The following is an 18,110-nucleotide window of genomic DNA, read 5'->3' on the forward strand; positions in this document are numbered from 1 at the left end:
CACGCGCAACAGGCACCAACGCGGGCAGCCTCATGCCGTCCTTCCCCGCCGGAGGCGTGGTCTACGGAGGCCCAGAGAGCTGGTTCTACGGAGCGCGAGGGGGGCCAAGCGCGCCTCTGTGCTGTGTTGTGAGCTCGCTGGAGCTTTCGCTTCTTCGCTAACTCCGTTTTAACCTTTGTCACACTGCCTTGTAATTTTTTGTCGATCCCACTAACTGGGTCTTCCTGAGCGGCACGCTTTCTCTTCACTTCTGAGTCACTCTAAATGTCTAAGAATGTGTCGTTTTGTCGGTGATCCTCATTTGTTGTGAAACGAAAGCCAGCACGTTTTCAATACCAAGCACGTGGTAAATTCACTTTACCTTCGGTGTGTTAGTAGAGTGGAACCTTAGGTGGTTGGTTACGGTTTCCAAATGTAGTTGGTTCTAAATGAAGTTGGTTTTTGTTTTTGTTCTGTTTGTTTGTTTGTAGCACTAGATTGTCTCCTAAATTTGTAATCCCGCACGGATCGGGATTCAGTAGGTGCGTTTATAACGCCAGCAATGTGCCAGGCACAGGACCTGGATCCGGAATGTAATGATGAGAACGTGGTCTTTGAGAAATCCGGCATTAATTTTGCTATGCAGGACTGGCGAAGTTAGAAGTGGAATCTGAGGACCCTAGAACTCTGACTTTTACTAGAAGCAACATTTTGAATTTTGTATTTATTGGCATTCTCCTACCCCCATTTCAAAACGCAAATATATGAAATACGGCAGCGTATTCTCGGTAAAGTCTATTCTTTCTTTCTCTCTTTCTCTCTCTTTCTTTTTCTTCCTTCCTTCCTTCCTTCCTCCCTTCCTTCCTTCCTTTCTTTCTTCTTTTTTTTTTTTAACTTCCTCTCCTGACAAGTCTCCAAGCCAGTCAGCAGCAATTAGGCATTTGGTAAGTGCCGGTACCGTGGATACAGTGAGACGAGTGCTGTGAAGAAAACAAAAATGGATAACATGAGTGTGGAATTAACCAGAACAACAGAGATATACTGGAACTTAAATTTATATAGCCCATTTTTACCTTTTTGAATGCTCACAGATTTTCATTTAAAAGTGTTGAGCTGTTTCTTTCTATTCATAACTCATCCTAAAAGGCTGCTCACTTATTTGTTGATTTAATAACCTATTGAACTTTTGTTTAAAAAAGAAAGCTGCAGAGTTTATAAGAATGAGATTTATTTCTGCCGCTCTCACGGTTGTGGTAGGAGTAAGATTTGAACTAAATATTAGAATACCTAAATGCCACAGGGTAGATACAAAGTGGCAGGGGGGGTTAGAGAGTGGGGATGATGTGGAAAGATAAAGATGGATTTGAGTCTGTGGCAACGTTTGAAATGGGAAAAGAACAACAACAAATGAAAGGGTTCCAAACAGGGAGCGTGAGAGAAAAGGAGAGGGTATTCTAAGGGGAGGAGAGAGTAGGGTAAAGGCACAGATGCCTCCTTGGCTTTTTTGAAAGTTATCATACCACACTTGTATTCTCAAAAAAGAATGTGGTCGTTTCAACAATTTCTAATTATCTAAAGTTAATTAAAGTTAATGTGCTATGCATTACGTTTCATATTAGATTTCTCTCCACCCCCCCCAAGAAAAACCCCAAATCTTAGAGAGAAGGCAGAGAATTTGGTAAAAACTCAAGAAACCTTTTAAAAGGGGAAAATAATCATTTCCAAACAATGTATTTATACAGGGGGAAAACAATTAAGTACCTTTTTGCTTATGTTGCTGATTTCTGTTTTCTAGCAGTTGGTAGTCTTTTATGTAGACTCAAATATCATGGGCCTATACTTTAATATTTCACCTTATAAATACCTGTTCTATCAGTAATAAACCTCTTTCCTTAGAACCAGACTATATCTATATATATATATATATATATATATATATTTTTTTTTTTTTTTTTTTTTTTTTTTTTTGAAGTCTAGTATATAGCTGTTTCTAATCCTAGGAATGAACTTAAAGGACACAGTGGTGATTCAAGGATTCTTTAATATAAATTTTCTTAGTTCACTTGTTTAAGGTTACCTCCTCTCCATTTTAGAGATTGCCAAAGGTGGAAGACAATAGAGACTAACGGCCAGAGTCACTCTTGTACCAGCAGATTATAATACTTACAGAAAGTACACAAATGTGCCTCTGAAATACCCATGAAAGGTAAATTCTAAAGTTTGTTTTAGGAAAATTAAATAATAAGAAGTGTTGTTTAGCACTTTCTATGTGCCAACTAATATGCTAAACTATGATGTTTTCTCCCTTGATTGTCCTTGAGACCCTGTGTGGTAGTGGTGGTATTAGCCTCCCTTAACAAAGTAAGGAAATAAGCTTAGAGGGTTGCTCAAGAGCTAGTAAATGCAGAAACTGGTTATTTGAGCCCAGTGGACTTCAAAGCTCATGCTTCCAACCCTTCATCCATTTGAATGATTGCCCAAATGTGGATGATCACAGAATTCAATGATAACTCTTCACATCTGAAATTGGGAACAGTGCAACTGGTTCCACCTCATTGTGCTATAAAAAGTTGGATAGATGGGACAGGGAATATTGCAGTGTTAGGCAGAAAAAGAGAGCAGTAGGAATTCCAGATCTACGTTTAGATATTTTAGTAGTTTGCTACAGCTGCCATAACAAAGTATCAAAACCTGGGTGACTTAAAACAACAGGAAGGTATTGTCGTGCGGTTCTGAAGGCAAGTAGTCTGAAATCATGGCGTCTGCAGGGTTGGTTCTTTCTAAGCTGTGAGGGGGAATCTGCTCATTCCTTCCTCCTAAATTCTGGAGGTTTGCCAGAAATCTTGGTGTTCCTTGGCTGTGGCAGCATAATTCCATCTTCACATTCCATGTTCTCCCTGTCTGTGTCCAAATTTTTCTTTTTTTATAGGGATACTAGCTAACTTTTTTAAAAAGATTTTATTTATTTGAGAGAGAGAGAGAGAGAGCACAAGCGGTGTGGGGGGGGCAGAGGAAGAGGGAGAAATAGACTCCTGGCTGAGCAGGGAGGCTGCCGACAGGATCTGAGATCATGGCCAGAGCAGAAGGCAGATGTTTAACTGACTTAGCGCCCCAGGCGCCCCAAGGATACTAGTTACCTTGTATTAAGGGCCCACCCTACTCTGGTATGACCTCATCTTAACTAATTACATCAGAACAACCCTCCAGATAGGGTTTTGATATGAGGTGCAGGGGGTTAGGACTCGAACATATGTATTTTGGGGGAACACAATTCAGCCTATGATAGATATCAGAAGAAGAGATGTAGGACAGATTAAATGATAGAAAAGATCTTTGAGTTAAACCACCACAAGCTTACTTGGAAGACCAGAGCTGGGAAGAGAAGCTGGCCCAGGGCCCATTAAAGATTTTATGTCTTGAAGTGATGGGGACCAGCTGAGCTGAGTTCAAATTTCAGCTCACTTTGTGGCCTTGGACAAATTACTTACTTTTCTGAGCCAGCAAAATCATGATAATACTATAAAACTTTGTGAGGATTAAATAGGATGTTTATTTAAAGTGTTTACCACTGTGCCTGTGGATGTAGTTATTTATCTTATAGAGAGCTTCATATGAAAATATATGGAGGGGCGCCTGGGTGGCTCAGTCAGTTAAGTGTCTGCCTTCGGCTCAGGTCATGATCCCAGGGTTCTGGGATCGAGCCCCAGGTCTGCTCCTTGCTCAGTGGGGAGGCTGCTACTCCCTCTCCATCTCCCTCTGCCTACTGCTCCTTGCTTGTACACTCTCTCTCTCATCCAATAAATAAATAAAATCTTTAAAAAATATATATAGGTAGGTAGGTAGATAGATAGATAGATAGATTCTTAAGTATTACTTTCTCTTGCCCTAAACCACCCAGCACTTAGTACAGTAACTTGCGTATTGGAATCACTAAACTAATGTGTACTGAGTGAACACATTGAATAAATAAGTTTAAAGAAACAACTGGGTAGATAGCAAACCTAAGAGAAAGCCATGTTGAAAACTACAGTAACTACAGAACTAGAGCAAGATAAATTAACATCTCTTGGCAGTTAGTGGGAGGTTTGGGGCATCCTAGAAAACCGCGTTTAAAAGAAAACTGCATTTAATTTGAAAACTTTTTAAATGTCCCTACCTTTGGGGATAGAAAAGAAATCCAATGAATGGAAATGGGAGGTAAGAAATAGGAGAAAACTCAGGAAATCTGCTGCAGTTCAGGATCATATAGGTCTAGTCTTGGCTTATGTAACATTTGGTTTTAAACATACTGCAGAAAATTAGTTGTAGCTGAAGAGAGGTTTAGGCCAAAGAAGATAGAATCCTATTATATCAAGGGAAGAATCAAAGGAGAAAGAAAAGTTGGTAAGAGGGAAGAAAATGAAAAAGAAAATAAGAAACAAGATGAATAAGAATGCAATAATTAATAAAGACATGTGGTCATAGCTTGTAAAGTTAATATGTAAAGCCTTTCATTGGAAACCTAGTTTATTAGGGGGGAGATGGTTATAGGAGAGAATGGGGCTAGATGATTGAAAAGCAGAGTATGAAGCCTACATTAATAGCTGACGTATTTTGAGGGTTTGGTGTGATTCTCATCTAACTTTTTAAAGTTTTTTTTAAAGATTTTATTTATTATTTATTGGACAGGAGAGAGAGCACAAGCAGGGGGAGCAGCAGGCAGAGGGAGAAGCAGGCTCCCCACTGAGCAAGGAGCCCAATGTGGGGCTCAATCGCAGGACTCTGGGATCATGACCTGAGCCGAAGGCAGCCACCTAACCGACTGAGCCACCCAGGTGCCCCAAAGTTTTCATAAGTCTTACTAAGAATGTTTTCTCGGTCCTTGTTATTGCTACCAGATGCTCCCCAGAGCTCTTTGGGTGCTGTAGCTCCTTGCTACAGTGCAAATTCAGAATTTGTGGGAACTAAACATACTGAGGAAGATAATTGGAGATAATACTTAAGATTTATGAATAAACTAATTATAAACTAGCAACACGGGTAATTTATAAATGAAAAAAAAAAAAAAAGTAGTGGCCAATAGAGCAAACCCTAAATTCACATCAAATGTATTCACTTGTGATACAAGGGGGACCTGAGTGTGTAGGACTCCAGACCCCAATGCTGCTTTCTCTAGACGACTTCTGCTGTTACCTGTGTAACATTTCTTTGAAAAATGGGTCCTGATGCTATAAAATGTGTTTGATAACTGCAGTTTTCTTAGAGACACCTTGGAGTAAAACTAGGACCACTCCTGTCCTTAGAATAGAACTACATTGAAGACAGAAAAAAGTCCTAGTCACCTAACCAGTTCTAACCCCACCGATGAAGTTAGAGGGCAGACTGACGATTCAAGAAGTCTTTATGTCAACTCTCCTCTCTATCATTTTCTGACTCTATAGCCTTGGTCAAAATACTTCTAGTCTCTCATCCTCAAGTGCTTCATCTACAAAATGTAGTGGGGAATTGAATGAGATGCTTTTAAAGACTCTTTTGGTTTGGACATTCTATGCTATTATTTTGCAACAATAATTTTAACTTCTAGTAAATGCTGAACACTTATGCGGCCTGCTGTATTCATTTTCTGATATCATATGACTTCAGCACATGACACTGAGTTATAGCTGATGCCAACTTTCCTCGTGTGTATCCAAGTTATAGATGATCTCTTTATTTGTAACTGACAGTTGTTGCTTTCTTATCCTTATATAAAATATTTAAGATAAGATATTAGATATATTAGGATAAGAAAGCATGTTCATTGTAGAAAATTTGGATAATACTGTATCAATTATAGTTCTTTGCATACAACTGAATGACCTATGGCCAACATTAAAAAAAAAATGAATCTACTGATAAGCTATTGGATGGCTCAGAAAATTAAAGGGTTTGCTGAGCAATCAGGTTTGAGGAATGATAGAAACAGGATGGTTCTAGGGATCTTGGTTATAGGAGCTCATGAAAAGTCTCGTAAGGCAGTGCTTCTCAAACTGACTATATAGAGATTTTTCACCCAATCCAGCATATAATAAAATACAACACAACTACTGGGAGCTTCTGCAAGACTAACTATCTTGCAGATAACAAATGTAAACTTAAAAAATTTTAAAACAACTACCTAAAGACAAAAGTAGAACTGGGGGAGGGAGGGTTTGGATGCTGATCAATGCTTGAAAAAAAGAATGGCAGTGGCTAAACTCCAATTTTTATGGCTTCTACTATAAGGGCAGACCACTGTCAGTGCCACATGGGGCAACTGATTGTCAAAATTTTGTTTTATTTCTTGGAAAACCAGAGGGCAGACTTTAGAGCAACCACAGCTACAGGAAATGGAAGGTTGGGGAAAATCCCAGAAAGGAGAGACTCTGAAAAAGGAAGACGACTATTCTATATATTAACTCTATCTAAATCTCTGGCTGGCTTTTGAACTACACATGTATGGGGCAGATTCTTAGCAATGTAGTGAAGGCTAAACAAATACACAGCAATTTCAGCTGCTTCCTACTGGGGAAACAGATATAAAGTCTTAAGGCAGGTTAACCCTTGATGACATTTTTTTTAATCAGTATTATTTGAAAGCTAACAACAGAATCCAGAAATCTGTGCAATGTATTACTCATGATCCTTGATATGATATAAAATTATTATATATACTAAGAAACAGGAAAACATGACTCTTGCGCAAGAGAAAAGGCAATGTGGAAATCAAAGTTAAAATTAGCAGAATTTCAAAGCAGCTATTAAAATGTGCTCAAGAATGTAAAAAAAATTATCATAATGAATGAGCAAATAGAAAAAGCATAAACTATAAAAGAGGATCAAATAGAAATCTGAGAATTAAAAAATAAAATGTAAGAAATTTATTGGAAGGGCTAGCAGTAGACTGAAGATGACAAAAGAAGGACTCAGTGAATTTTAAGCTAGATCAGTCTGAAATTACCCAACATGAAGAACAGAGAGAAAAACTACTGAACTGAAAAGAGTGAATAGAGCTGCAATGATCTGTGGGACAAAATAAAAAATCTAACATACATATAATTAAATGCATATTCCTAACATACACAATTGGAATGCCAGAAGAAGACAAAGAATGAGATAGAAAAAATATTTGAAAAAATCATGTCCAAAAGCTTCCAAAATTTCATGAAACACATACATTTACAGATTCAAGAAGCTCAGTGAACCCCAAGAAGTATAAATACAAGTACAGAAGGAGGAGTTAAGATGGTGGAGGAGTAGAAGGACCTTATGCTTGCCTCTTCCCTTGAACACAACTAGATAATTATCAAATCATTCCAAACATCCAGGAAATCAATCTGAGGACTGAGAGAACTACCTGTACAACTAGAGGGAGAAAAGAGGCCACATCATGGAAGGTAGGAGGTGCAGGGATGTGATTTGGAGGAGAAAAGAACCATGGGTGCTATGGAGAGGAGGGAGCCCTGACCACAGAGAGAGGAGAGAGAGAGAGAGAGAAAGAAACAAAAAACAGCATGTGGGGGATTGCATAAGTAAAGCACTTCCCTAAAACCAATGGCTAGGAAAATGAGAGGGGCTGATTGTAGCAAGTTTTTACAAGCAGCAGAGATGAAAGTCTGAAGTTTTAGAAGTCCGCAACATCACCAGGGTAAAGCCTGGTGGGCACAGCAGTGCTCCTCTGAAGGAGATGGAGGTCAGAGGTAAGGGACTGGAAGCATCCAAGGATCCCCTGGGTCATGCCTGGAGAGATAGTTCCCCTTCTTGGAGTACATTTGGGAGAGGTGGCACTGCCTCTCAGGGAACAAATGAGTGGGAGGGCTCCACTGAACTGTCCCATTCGTTAGCATACAAGAAGAGGCATCTGAGGGCAGCTAACCCAGATGCCAGCTTTTTGCTGTGCTTTAGCATAAACTCCAAGCCCTTGTGCAGTCCTGTGACTGCTATTCTGGGACAAACCACAGCAGGGCAAGATCCTCCCCCAGAGAATCTCAGGTTCACAGGATCACAGGATCATGGGTCCAAACCACGTTCAGTCTCTAAAATTTGGAGGTTTGAAACCCAGCCATATACCTGAGATAAAACAGAGGAGAACTGCGCTACCACCAGGGGTGGGGGACAGTGCAGACACAGACAAGGTCAAGGCAAGGATCTGACGGATGCTTGGGACCCAGGAGGGAGATTGTTCACTTTTCTGTGGGGGTTTCCTACACAGTCACAGTTGTGAACTCCCCTCTCTGGGGAAGAGAATGGGCAAATGCCATTTTTCACCCCTCCCATTAACACACAAGGACTTCAGCGAGCAGCACAGTTCACAGAGCGGAGGCTTGAGCCACTTAGATCAAGCCCTGCATCCCTATGCTCTGCAAATGTCTTTTTTTAATAGGGCAAGTGTGACTGAGAGCCAGAGCAGCAACAGGCCCCTCCCCCAGAAGACCAGCATAACCCCACTACACACACCAGGTCTACTGATCATAGAGTGTTGTAGAACTTCAGCTCTCGTGGAAATAGGACCAGGCACAGGCCTTCCTAACACACAAAAGATAGACACCTACACAAAATGCCAAGATGGAGTAATTCATCCCAAAAGAAAGAATAAGAAGAGATCACAGTCAGGGAGCTAATCAAAACAGATATAAGTAATATTCCTGAACCAGAATTAAAACAACAATCACAAGGACACTAGCTGGGCTTGAGAAAAGTGTAGAAGAAACCAGAGAGACCCTTACTGCAGAGATAAAAGACCTAAAAACTGGACAGGCCACAACTAAAAACTGCTGTAACTGAAGTGCAGAACTGACTGGATGTAATGATGACAAGGATAGAAGAAGCCGAGGAACAAATAAGTGATACAGACGATAAAATTATGGAAAATAATGAAGCCGAAAAGAACAGGGAAAGAAAAATATTGGATCACAGATGTAGATTAGGGAACTCAACAACTCCGTAAAGCATAATAACATTTGAATCATAGGAGTCCCAGAAGACAAAAAGAGGGAAAGAGGGGGCAGAAGGTTTATTTGAGCAAATTATAGTTGAAAATATACAACCTCACCTTACACCTAAAGGAGCTAGTAAAAGAACAGGAAATAAAACCGAAAGCCAGCAGAAGAAGGGAAATAATAAAGATTAGAGCAAAAATAAATGATAGAAATTTTTAAAAAACCCAGTAGAACAGATCAATGAAACTAAGAGCTGGTTCTCTGAAAGAATTAATAAAATTGATAACCCCCTAGCCAGATTTAACAAAAAGAAAAGAAAAGAACCCAAATAAATAAAATCATGAATGAAAGAGGAGAGATCACAACCAACATCACAGAAATATGAACAATTATAATAAGAGTACATTATGAAAAATTATATGCCAACAAACTGAGCAATCTTGAAGAAATGGACAAATTCCTAGAAACCTACAAACTATCAAAACTGAAACAGGAAGAAATAGAAAATTTGAGCAGACCTAACCAGCAAAGAAATTGGATCAGTAACCAAATATCTCCCAACAAACAAAAGTCCAGGGCCAGATGGCTTCCCAGAGGAATTCTACCAGACATTTAAAGAAGAGTTAATACCTACTCTTCTCAAACTGTTCCAAAAAATAGAAATGGAAGGAAAACTTCCAAACTCATTCTACAAGGCCAGCATTACCTTGATTCCAAAACCAGACAAAGATCCTACTAAAGAGAATTACAGGCCAATATCCCTGATAAACATGGATACAAAAAAATCCTCAACAAGATACTAGTAAGTCAAATCCAACAGTACATTAAAAGAATTATTTACCATGATCAAGTGGGATTTATTCCTGGGCTGCAGGGGTGGTTCAATATTTGCAAATGAATCAACATGACACACCACATTAATAAAAGAAAGGATAAGAACCTATGATCCTCCCAATAGATGCAGGAAAAGCAATTGACAAAATACAGAATCTATTCTTGATAAAAACACTCAAAACAGTAAGTATAGAGAGAACACACCTCAACATCATAAAAGGGCATATATGCAAGACCCATAGCTAATATGATCCTCAATGAGGAAAAACTGAGAGCTTTTCCTCTACAGTCAAGAACAAGACAAGGATGTTCTCTCTCACCATTGTTATTTAACATGGTACTGGAAGTCCTAGCCTCAGCAATCAGACAACAAAAAGAAATAAAAAGCATCCATATCGGCAAGGAAGAAGTCAAACTTTCACTATTTGCAGATGACATGATACTCTATGTAGAAAACCCAAAGACTTCACCAAAAAATTACTAGACTTAATACAAGAATTCAGCAAAGTTGGGGCGCCTGGGTGGCACAGCGGTTAAGCGTCTGCCTTCGGCTCAGGGCGTGATCCCGGCGTTACGGGATCGAGCCCCACATCAGGCTCCTCCACTATGAGCCTGCTTCTTCCTCTCCCACTCCCCCTGCTTGTGTTCCCTCTCTCTCTGGCTGTCTCTATCTCTGTCAAATAAATAAATAAAATCTTTAAAAAAAAAAAGAACTCAGCAAGTTGCAGGATATAAAATAAATGTACAGAAATTGGATGCATTTCTATACACCAATAATGAAGCAGCAGAAAGAGAAACAAAGGAATTGTTCCATTTACAATTGCCCCCAAATCCATAAGATACCTAGGAATAAGCCTAACCAAATTAGTAAAAGTTCCATACTCTGAAAACTATAGAACACTTATGAAAGAAATTTAAAAGGACACAAAGAAATGGAAAAATATTCCATGCTCATGGATTGGAAGAATAAATATTGTTAAAATGTCCATACTACCCAAAGCGATCTACACATTTAATGCAATCCCTATCAAAAGAGCATCAGCATTTTTCACACAGCCAGAATAAACAATCCTAAATCTGTATGGAACCACAAAAGACCCTGAATAGCCAAAGCAATCTTGAAAAAGAAAAAGCAAACATGGAGGTATCACAGTTCTCGGCTTCAAATTATATTACAAAGCTATAGTCATCAAGACAGTATAGTACTGACACAAAACAGAAACATAGATCAGTGGAACAGAATAGAAAACCCAGAAATGGACTCACAACTATATGGTCAGTTAATCTTTGGCAAAGCAGGAAAGAATATCCAATGGAAAAAAGACAGTCCCTTCAACAAATGGTTTTGGAAAAACTGGACAGCTACATGCAGGAGAATGAAACTGGACCACATCCTTAAACCACACACAAAAATAAACTCAAAATGGATGAAAGACCTAAATATGAGACAGGAGACCACCAAAATCCCAAATGAAAACACAGCTAGCAACCTCTTTGAACTTGGCCACAGCAGCTTCTTGCTAGACATGTCTCCAGAGGCAAGGGAAATAAAAGCAAAAGTGAACTATTGGGACTTCATGAAGATAAATAGCTTCTGCACAGTGAAGAAGACAATCAATAGAACTAAAAGACCACCTATGGAATGGGAGAAGATATTTGCAAATGATATATCTGATAAAGGGGTAGTATCCAAAATCTATGAAGAACTTACCAAACTCAACACCCAAAAAACAAAGAATCCAGTTAAGAAATGGGCAGAAGACATGAACAGACATTTTTCCAAAGAAGACATCCAGATGCTTAACAGACACGTGAAAAGATGCTCAACATCACTCATCATCGGGGAAATGCAAATCAAAACCACGAGGAGACTACCACGTCACACCTGTCAGGATGGCTAAAATTAATAACATAGGAAACAACAGATGTTGGCGAGGATGTGGAGAAAGGGGAACCCTCCTACATGGTTGGTGGGAATGCTAATTGGTACAGCCACTCTGGAAAACGGTATGGAGCTGCCTCAAAAAGCTAAAAATAGAACTACCCTACGATCCAACAATTGCACTACTAGATATTTACCCAAAGGATACAAAACTACTGATTTGAAGGGGCACACACACCCTGATGTTTATAGCAGCATTATCAACAATAGCCAAACTATGGAAAGAGCCCAAATGTTCATTAACTGATGAATGGATAAAGAAGGTGTGATATATATATATATATATATATATATATATATATATATATATATATATGTATATATTCACACACATACATACACATATACATATACATATATACACAAATATATATATAGAGAGAGATGATATATGATGGAATATTACTCAGCCATCAAGAGAATGAAATCTTACCATTTGCAATGATAGTGGATGGAGCTAGAGGGTATTACGCTAAGAGAAATAAGTCAGTCAGAGAAAGACAAATAACATATGATTTCATTCATATGTGCAATTTAAGAAACAAAGTAGATAGATGAACATAGGGGAAGGAAAAAAAAAGAGAAAAGCAAACCATAAAAGATTCTTCGCTAGAGAGAACAAATCAAGGGTTGATGGAGGGGAGGCAGGTAGGGGATGGGCTAAATGGATGATTAGTATTAAGGAGGGCACTTGTAATGAGCACTGGGTATTAGATGCAAGTGATGAATCACCAAATTCTACTCCTGAAACCAAAATTATACTGTATGTTAACTAACTAGAATTTAAATAAAAACTTGAAAAAAAACTACACACATACCTAGACACATATAAGTGAACTATTGAAACTCAAAGATAAAGAGAAAATTCCAAAAAGCATCCAGGACAATAAAAAGATATGTAACATTCAAAATTATAGCAACCAAAGACAGTAGAACCATGTTCTGAAGATGCTGAAAGATAACACCTCTCTTCCCATATTTCTATATCCAATAAAAAGATCCTCCAAGGATGAACTTCCCTGAGGAAGTAGAATTTAAACAAAATATTCCACTTTAGTTTGTAAAAAAAAAAAAAAAGTTTCCATAGTTTCCATATGTTTATGATGAGTATATAAAACTTCAAAGAATGGATACTTGTGATAGGCTAATAGTGACTCCCAAAGGTATATTAACATCCCAATCCCTGAAACTTGTTACCTTATTTGAAAGAAGAGTCCATGCAGATGTGATTAAGTTAAATATCTTGAGATGAGAAGATCATTTTGGACTTTGGCTCAGTGAAATTGATGTTGAACGTCTGGCCTTCAGGCTGTTGTTTTAAGGCACCCAGTTTGTGGTAATTTGTTACAGCAATCCCAGAAAACTAATATGATAATATTTTTGCCTGTCACATTGATCATGTGAGGTAGAGGATAGAAGTGGAGAGAAAGTTAGGAATACGAATATATACCACAATACACTTTATATAAATGAAAAATGGATGCAAAATAAGAGTATACATTTTATGAAGATATATACAAGCAAAAAGACTTGTATTAAATATGCAAGAATGGCATGTCCGGCTGGCTCACTGGGTAGAGCTTGCAACTCTTAATCTTGGGGTTGTAAGTTTGAGCTCCATGCTGGGTGTAGAGATTACTTAAAAATAAAATTAAAAAGAAAACATGCAGGGGTGCCTGGGTGACTCAGTCGTTAAGCGTCTGCCTTTGGCTCAGGGCGTGATCCTCGTGTTCTGGGATCGAGCCCCACATCAGGCTCCTCTCCTGGGAAGCCTGCTTCTTCCTCTCCCACTCCCCCTGCTTGTGTTCCCTCTCTCACTGGCTGTCTCTCTCTCTGTCAAATAAATAAAAAATCATTTAAAAAAATGCAAGAATGATTGCTGATGCAGGGGATGGGAATGGGGATAGAGAGAAATAAATGACAATAGAAATTAAAAACTCAGCTGAAGGACTGGAAGATAAAGTTGGGGGAAATCCCTACAAGATGGACCAAGAACAGTAAGAGATAAAGAGTAGAAGAGAAAAAGAATAATAAGTAAGAGGGCCAGTCTAGATGACCCAATATCTGCATAAGGAGCAGTCCAGAAAGAAAGAACAAAAAAGGAAATGTAATCATCAAAGAAATAATTCAAAAAATTTTCTCCTTTATGGTTTGATGTTAGATTGGAGAGGGAACGTAGAGTAACATGAAATTGGAGAAGCTAGTGGGGGTTAGATAATAAAAATTCTGGAAAGCCACTTGAAGGAAGGTGGGCTAGAACTAATCCTTCTGTTTTGAACGGCTCTAAAGACTCTTCTTACCTACCTAAGGAATTTTGGCATAAACTTCAATACCCAAGATAACATCTCTTCCTCAGGGAGCCATCCTGGCGTCACTTAGCCAAAGTAAAGCGTTCTTACAATATGTTTCTATTACAGAACTCATTGCATCATAATAAATTATTTACAGGTGTTTGTGTTACCCGCTAGATGGAGGTATGCTACTAGAGGCTGGATGGGGCTTATTCATCTTTAAATTCACGATGCCTGAAACAAGATGGTAACTCAGTAGTCTTTTAAATTTTATGTTGGTCCCAAATCAAGAATTTTGCAGGCCTTAAACGTTAACTGTTTCCGAATAGTAAATAAGGTGAAGATAAGGGAAGCCTCTGTGCGTGTGTGTGTGCGTGTGTGTGTGTGTGTGTGTGTGTGTGTGTGCAGGTGCCCGCAAGTTGTGATGGTGACGGTAAGGTGGCCGCCTATCTTTTCTGTGTCTATATAAGCTTCCTTTCTTACCTTAATGGAAATACATTTTACTCATTTTAGGCTAGGGGGTTCGCCTACCTAGAATAGGTAGTCCTCCCCCACCCCACCGCATACAGAATGAAAAGTACCCCCTATCCGAGGGCGTGGAGTACGATAGTAGCCTGTGTCTTTAAAACAAACAAAGCGCTGCTCCACCCCATGCCCGCCCCCGGCCCGCCTCCCGGAGCGCTTAGGTGTCCTCCCCCGCGGCGAGCAGCTCCCGGCCCAGCGCTACCCGCGAGGAATCGACAATGCCAGGGTCAGGCTGATCAGGCGCCGCCGGCTGGTCCGCTCTTGCGAGGTCAAGTCCGAGGGCGCGGGCTTGGACCCCTGAGCCCCGGCGCCGGAGTCCGCGCACCGCACATCGCGCGCATGGACGCGCCGGGGGACCCGGAGGGCCCACGCCTCCCTAGAGGTGACCGAGAGCGGCGCGGACAGACACCCCTCGGTGGCGTGGGCCCTGTCCCCTTTATCGACGATTGAACTCGTTTTAGCTTGGTTTGTTTCGAAGAGATTCAAAAAAGACTGGGGCCTGGCGGGGGGCTTGGGGTTAGTTAGAGCTCCTCTCTCTCTCTCTCTCTCTCTCTCTCTCTCTCTCTCTGGAAGGGGTTAAAGGTCAGGGCCCGGGCGAGGTCTCTCAAGACTTTTCTCCTCTGTGCCGCTGCTTCTATAAATATCGAGTGATTGGGAATGCATTCAAATAAGTATGCCATTAGACAAAGGTAAAGCTTTACATTTCGGGCACCTACTCTTGCTCCCCCTTTTTAACTTTCAGTTCGCTTCCTCATCTATTCCAGAAGTTTTACAAAGATTCTTGAGACTTCCTCATCTTGCACAGATTTTTTTTCCCCGCTGGACTGCATTGGCAACCTCTGAAAAGTAGATCAAACGAAGTAAAGTTTTCTTACTTAAATTTCTCTTTTTCTCCAAGCCATTGAATTTAAAAATGACTGATAGATTTGCTGAATATTTGAAACTGAGTAATTGACCTGTTGTCTTTAAATTAAATGAACACTTAGCCCTGGGAATAAGTATTAAAATAACCAGTGCACAAGGCCAGTTATTAGTGTAAAATATATATCGATTTATGGATTTGTGGGACTTGTCTTTCCAGCAGCATACCTTTGTTAAGTATTCATTCGCCAATTGAATACTTTAGCTTGTTTTCTTCTACTTACACTTCACTTACCTTCAGTACTACCCTAGACTGCTTAATGAGCAGCTAACATGACATGCTTAGAACATTTTGAGTCCATGTAGCATATGGAGCTAGGAACTTGAGAAATTACATAATACTTTAGAGAGCAGTACCCTGTGGAGATCTCCTTGTTGTCTCATCCTTCTTGAAGGAATTTATTAAAGGTGGAAGAAATAGTGAAGGTAAAATAGATCAGATGGTTTGATAAATTCTATCCTGAAAATGATACGTTTTCAAAGTGGGAGTGATGTATGAGTTTTGTGTTACATTGGATCAAATGTGCTAAATTCAAAATAGCCCTTACCCCTCAAATATTATCTTCAGCATGCACAGAAGTGACATTTGCGAACTTCGATCAGGCGTCCCAATTATATGCCTGTAATTGTAGCATGTTTGCATTTAAGGTGATGACCCTCCAGGAAGTGCAAGAGAGACACCCAGACAGCTTTCAAGAGAACAGCTCTTTGTACTGATATCAGCAGCTTCCATTAACTTGGGTTCTATGATGTGCTATTCTATCCTTGGACCCTTTTTCCCCAAGGAGGTGAGACATTTTTTTATATTTTTATGAATTTTATTTTTTTAAAAAGCAGTTTGAATTGTTTCATTTTATGGTGTATAAAATGTAAAAATCTGCATTTATTAAAGATGATGCATAGAACTTTAGTAAACAGAAAGACCTCTGATGGAATATTTGATACCAGAGGAAAAAAAAAATCCTGTCAAAAAGAAAATCCTCTTGGGAGATAACTCACCTAAATATAATTGACCTGAGGATTACTTTGCTTACCATGTAGTTTGATAAATCTTTGTTTGGTTTCTGGAGCTGAAACAAAGGGGTGCTCTAAGTAATTGAGGTTTTAGCATTATTGCAAAAGGTCTATGCTAAGACAGGAAGCTTGTCTTCTGGAGTTTTTAGCTTATTAATATTTTGGAATTAGGAAGACATGGTCCCACTAAGTCCCCTTTCTCTGACTTGAATTTCTTGTGGAATCTAGTAGCAATGGTTTGTGCCAAGGAGGAATTCTGATTATATTGGCTAGTTCCTTCCAATCATTGCCTTTTATGTGGGTTGATAGGTCATGGCACAGACTCAAAGGGAATTAACTCCTAGAGAATCCACCTGGAATCTGGAGGGGGGTGGGATGTAGCATGAAAGGAATGATACTGGCTTTGTACTCTTCGAGAAAGCCTCAGCTGTCATTGTGCTCTCAGTCCTCTCACTGCCTTGATAACTTGGAGTCCTTCATTCTGTGTGTTACCAAGGAGGATGGAAATGGCTTCTCTGCTAAAGGAACAATGTGACTCTGTACCCATACAGTGCTTTTTAGTTTTTCAATGTGCTTTCCCACACATTTATCCCATTTGGTCTCTGCAGCTACTCCGTAAGATAGGCAGAGTAGTGAGAATCCCATGATGTTGCCAGTGAAGACAAGACTCAGAAGTTCAGTGACTGGCCCAATTTAGTTCCCTTTACTGAATGCGAGTGGAGGGGTAATGGCCTCCCACTCTAGGGTATGCAGGCATTGGATGCGTTAGGGCAGAAAAGAGACCAGGAAAATGTCCCTCTCTTGTCTATCCATTGGGAGTGAGAAAAGATGAAAAAAACATAAGTTGTAGAGTATTTGGACACCCTTTACCAAAAGGCTGTTCAAATTGTTAGGAGACTCTAGAGGAAGGAGTGGTTAATTTTGTCCTGTGTGAGGGTGGTGAGGGAGGGAGGGAGACAAAGGGGTAGTACTGAAAGGGACCTCATGGGCTGGATCCAAGGTGAGTCTTGAGCAATGTAGTTCTTCAAGTGAACAACAGAGGCAAAGGTGTTGTAGGAAAGAAATAGCTTGAGATAGTCATGGGATTAGCAAAGTAGATAGCATGTTCTTGGGGAAAGCACACAACTTGAGGTGGCTTGGGCCTGGGCTGGAGGGATGTCCAGCAGGAGGCAGCAGATCTGTGGAGACAGGGGGAGCTACCAGGCAAGGGTCCTTCCATATATGCCAAAGATATCAGGGTTGTTTGACAAGACAGAGTAGCCTGATGAATTCTGGGTTTCGGAAAATATAATGATGGGTAGAGCCTCCGGAATGAGGACAGAGTAACTGGAAGAAAAGTTAGCAGAGCATTTCCTGGCTCAGTTGGAACTCAGAGCAACTAATGTTGGTTGGAATACAAAGGAAAACCAGACTGTAGATGTGTGGGGGTTTTTGTTAATAATTTTTCCAATCTTTTTAAAAAAGATTGACATATAGTTGATGTACATTGTTATATTAGTTTCATGTCTACAAACAACAATTAGATAATTCTATACATTATGCAGTGCTCACCACAAAAAATGTAGTTACCATCTGTCACCATACAAAGTTATTGAAATATTATTGACTATATTCCCTATGCTGTACTTTTAAGTTTTTGATTTAGTTTTTTTGCTTACAGGAGGGAAG

At 39.7% G+C, this 18,110-nt stretch overlaps 1 protein-coding gene across 12 annotated transcripts in view; it reads left to right on the top strand.

Moving 5' to 3' along the window:
• The first annotated feature begins 116 nt into the window (after window positions 1-116).
• The window catches only part of SLC18B1 (solute carrier family 18 member B1), a 38,195-nt gene continuing 20,201 nt past the window's right edge, over window positions 117-18,110 (top strand). For 2 of the 12 annotated variants that reach the window (XM_044386347.3, XM_044386346.3), the window contains exons 1-3: window positions 14,669-14,889; window positions 15,272-15,367; window positions 16,077-16,216. Coding sequence is in view for 11 of the 12 variants with exons in the window: in XM_044386346.3 (XP_044242281.1) it covers window positions 16,175-16,216 (42 nt within the window). In the remaining variant the exon portion in view is untranslated. Of the gene's footprint in view, window positions 347-2,072; window positions 2,186-4,647; window positions 4,794-14,655; window positions 15,197-15,271; window positions 15,368-16,076; window positions 16,217-18,110 lie in introns of those variants that run through there. The other 10 variants (XM_026504829.4, XM_026504828.4, XM_057311032.1 and 7 more) reach the window with 9 other exon arrangements.

Source organism: Ursus arctos, unplaced genomic scaffold, assembly GCF_023065955.2.
Source record: "Ursus arctos isolate Adak ecotype North America unplaced genomic scaffold, UrsArc2.0 scaffold_13, whole genome shotgun sequence".
Classification (NCBI taxonomy): domain Eukaryota; kingdom Metazoa; phylum Chordata; class Mammalia; order Carnivora; family Ursidae; genus Ursus; species Ursus arctos.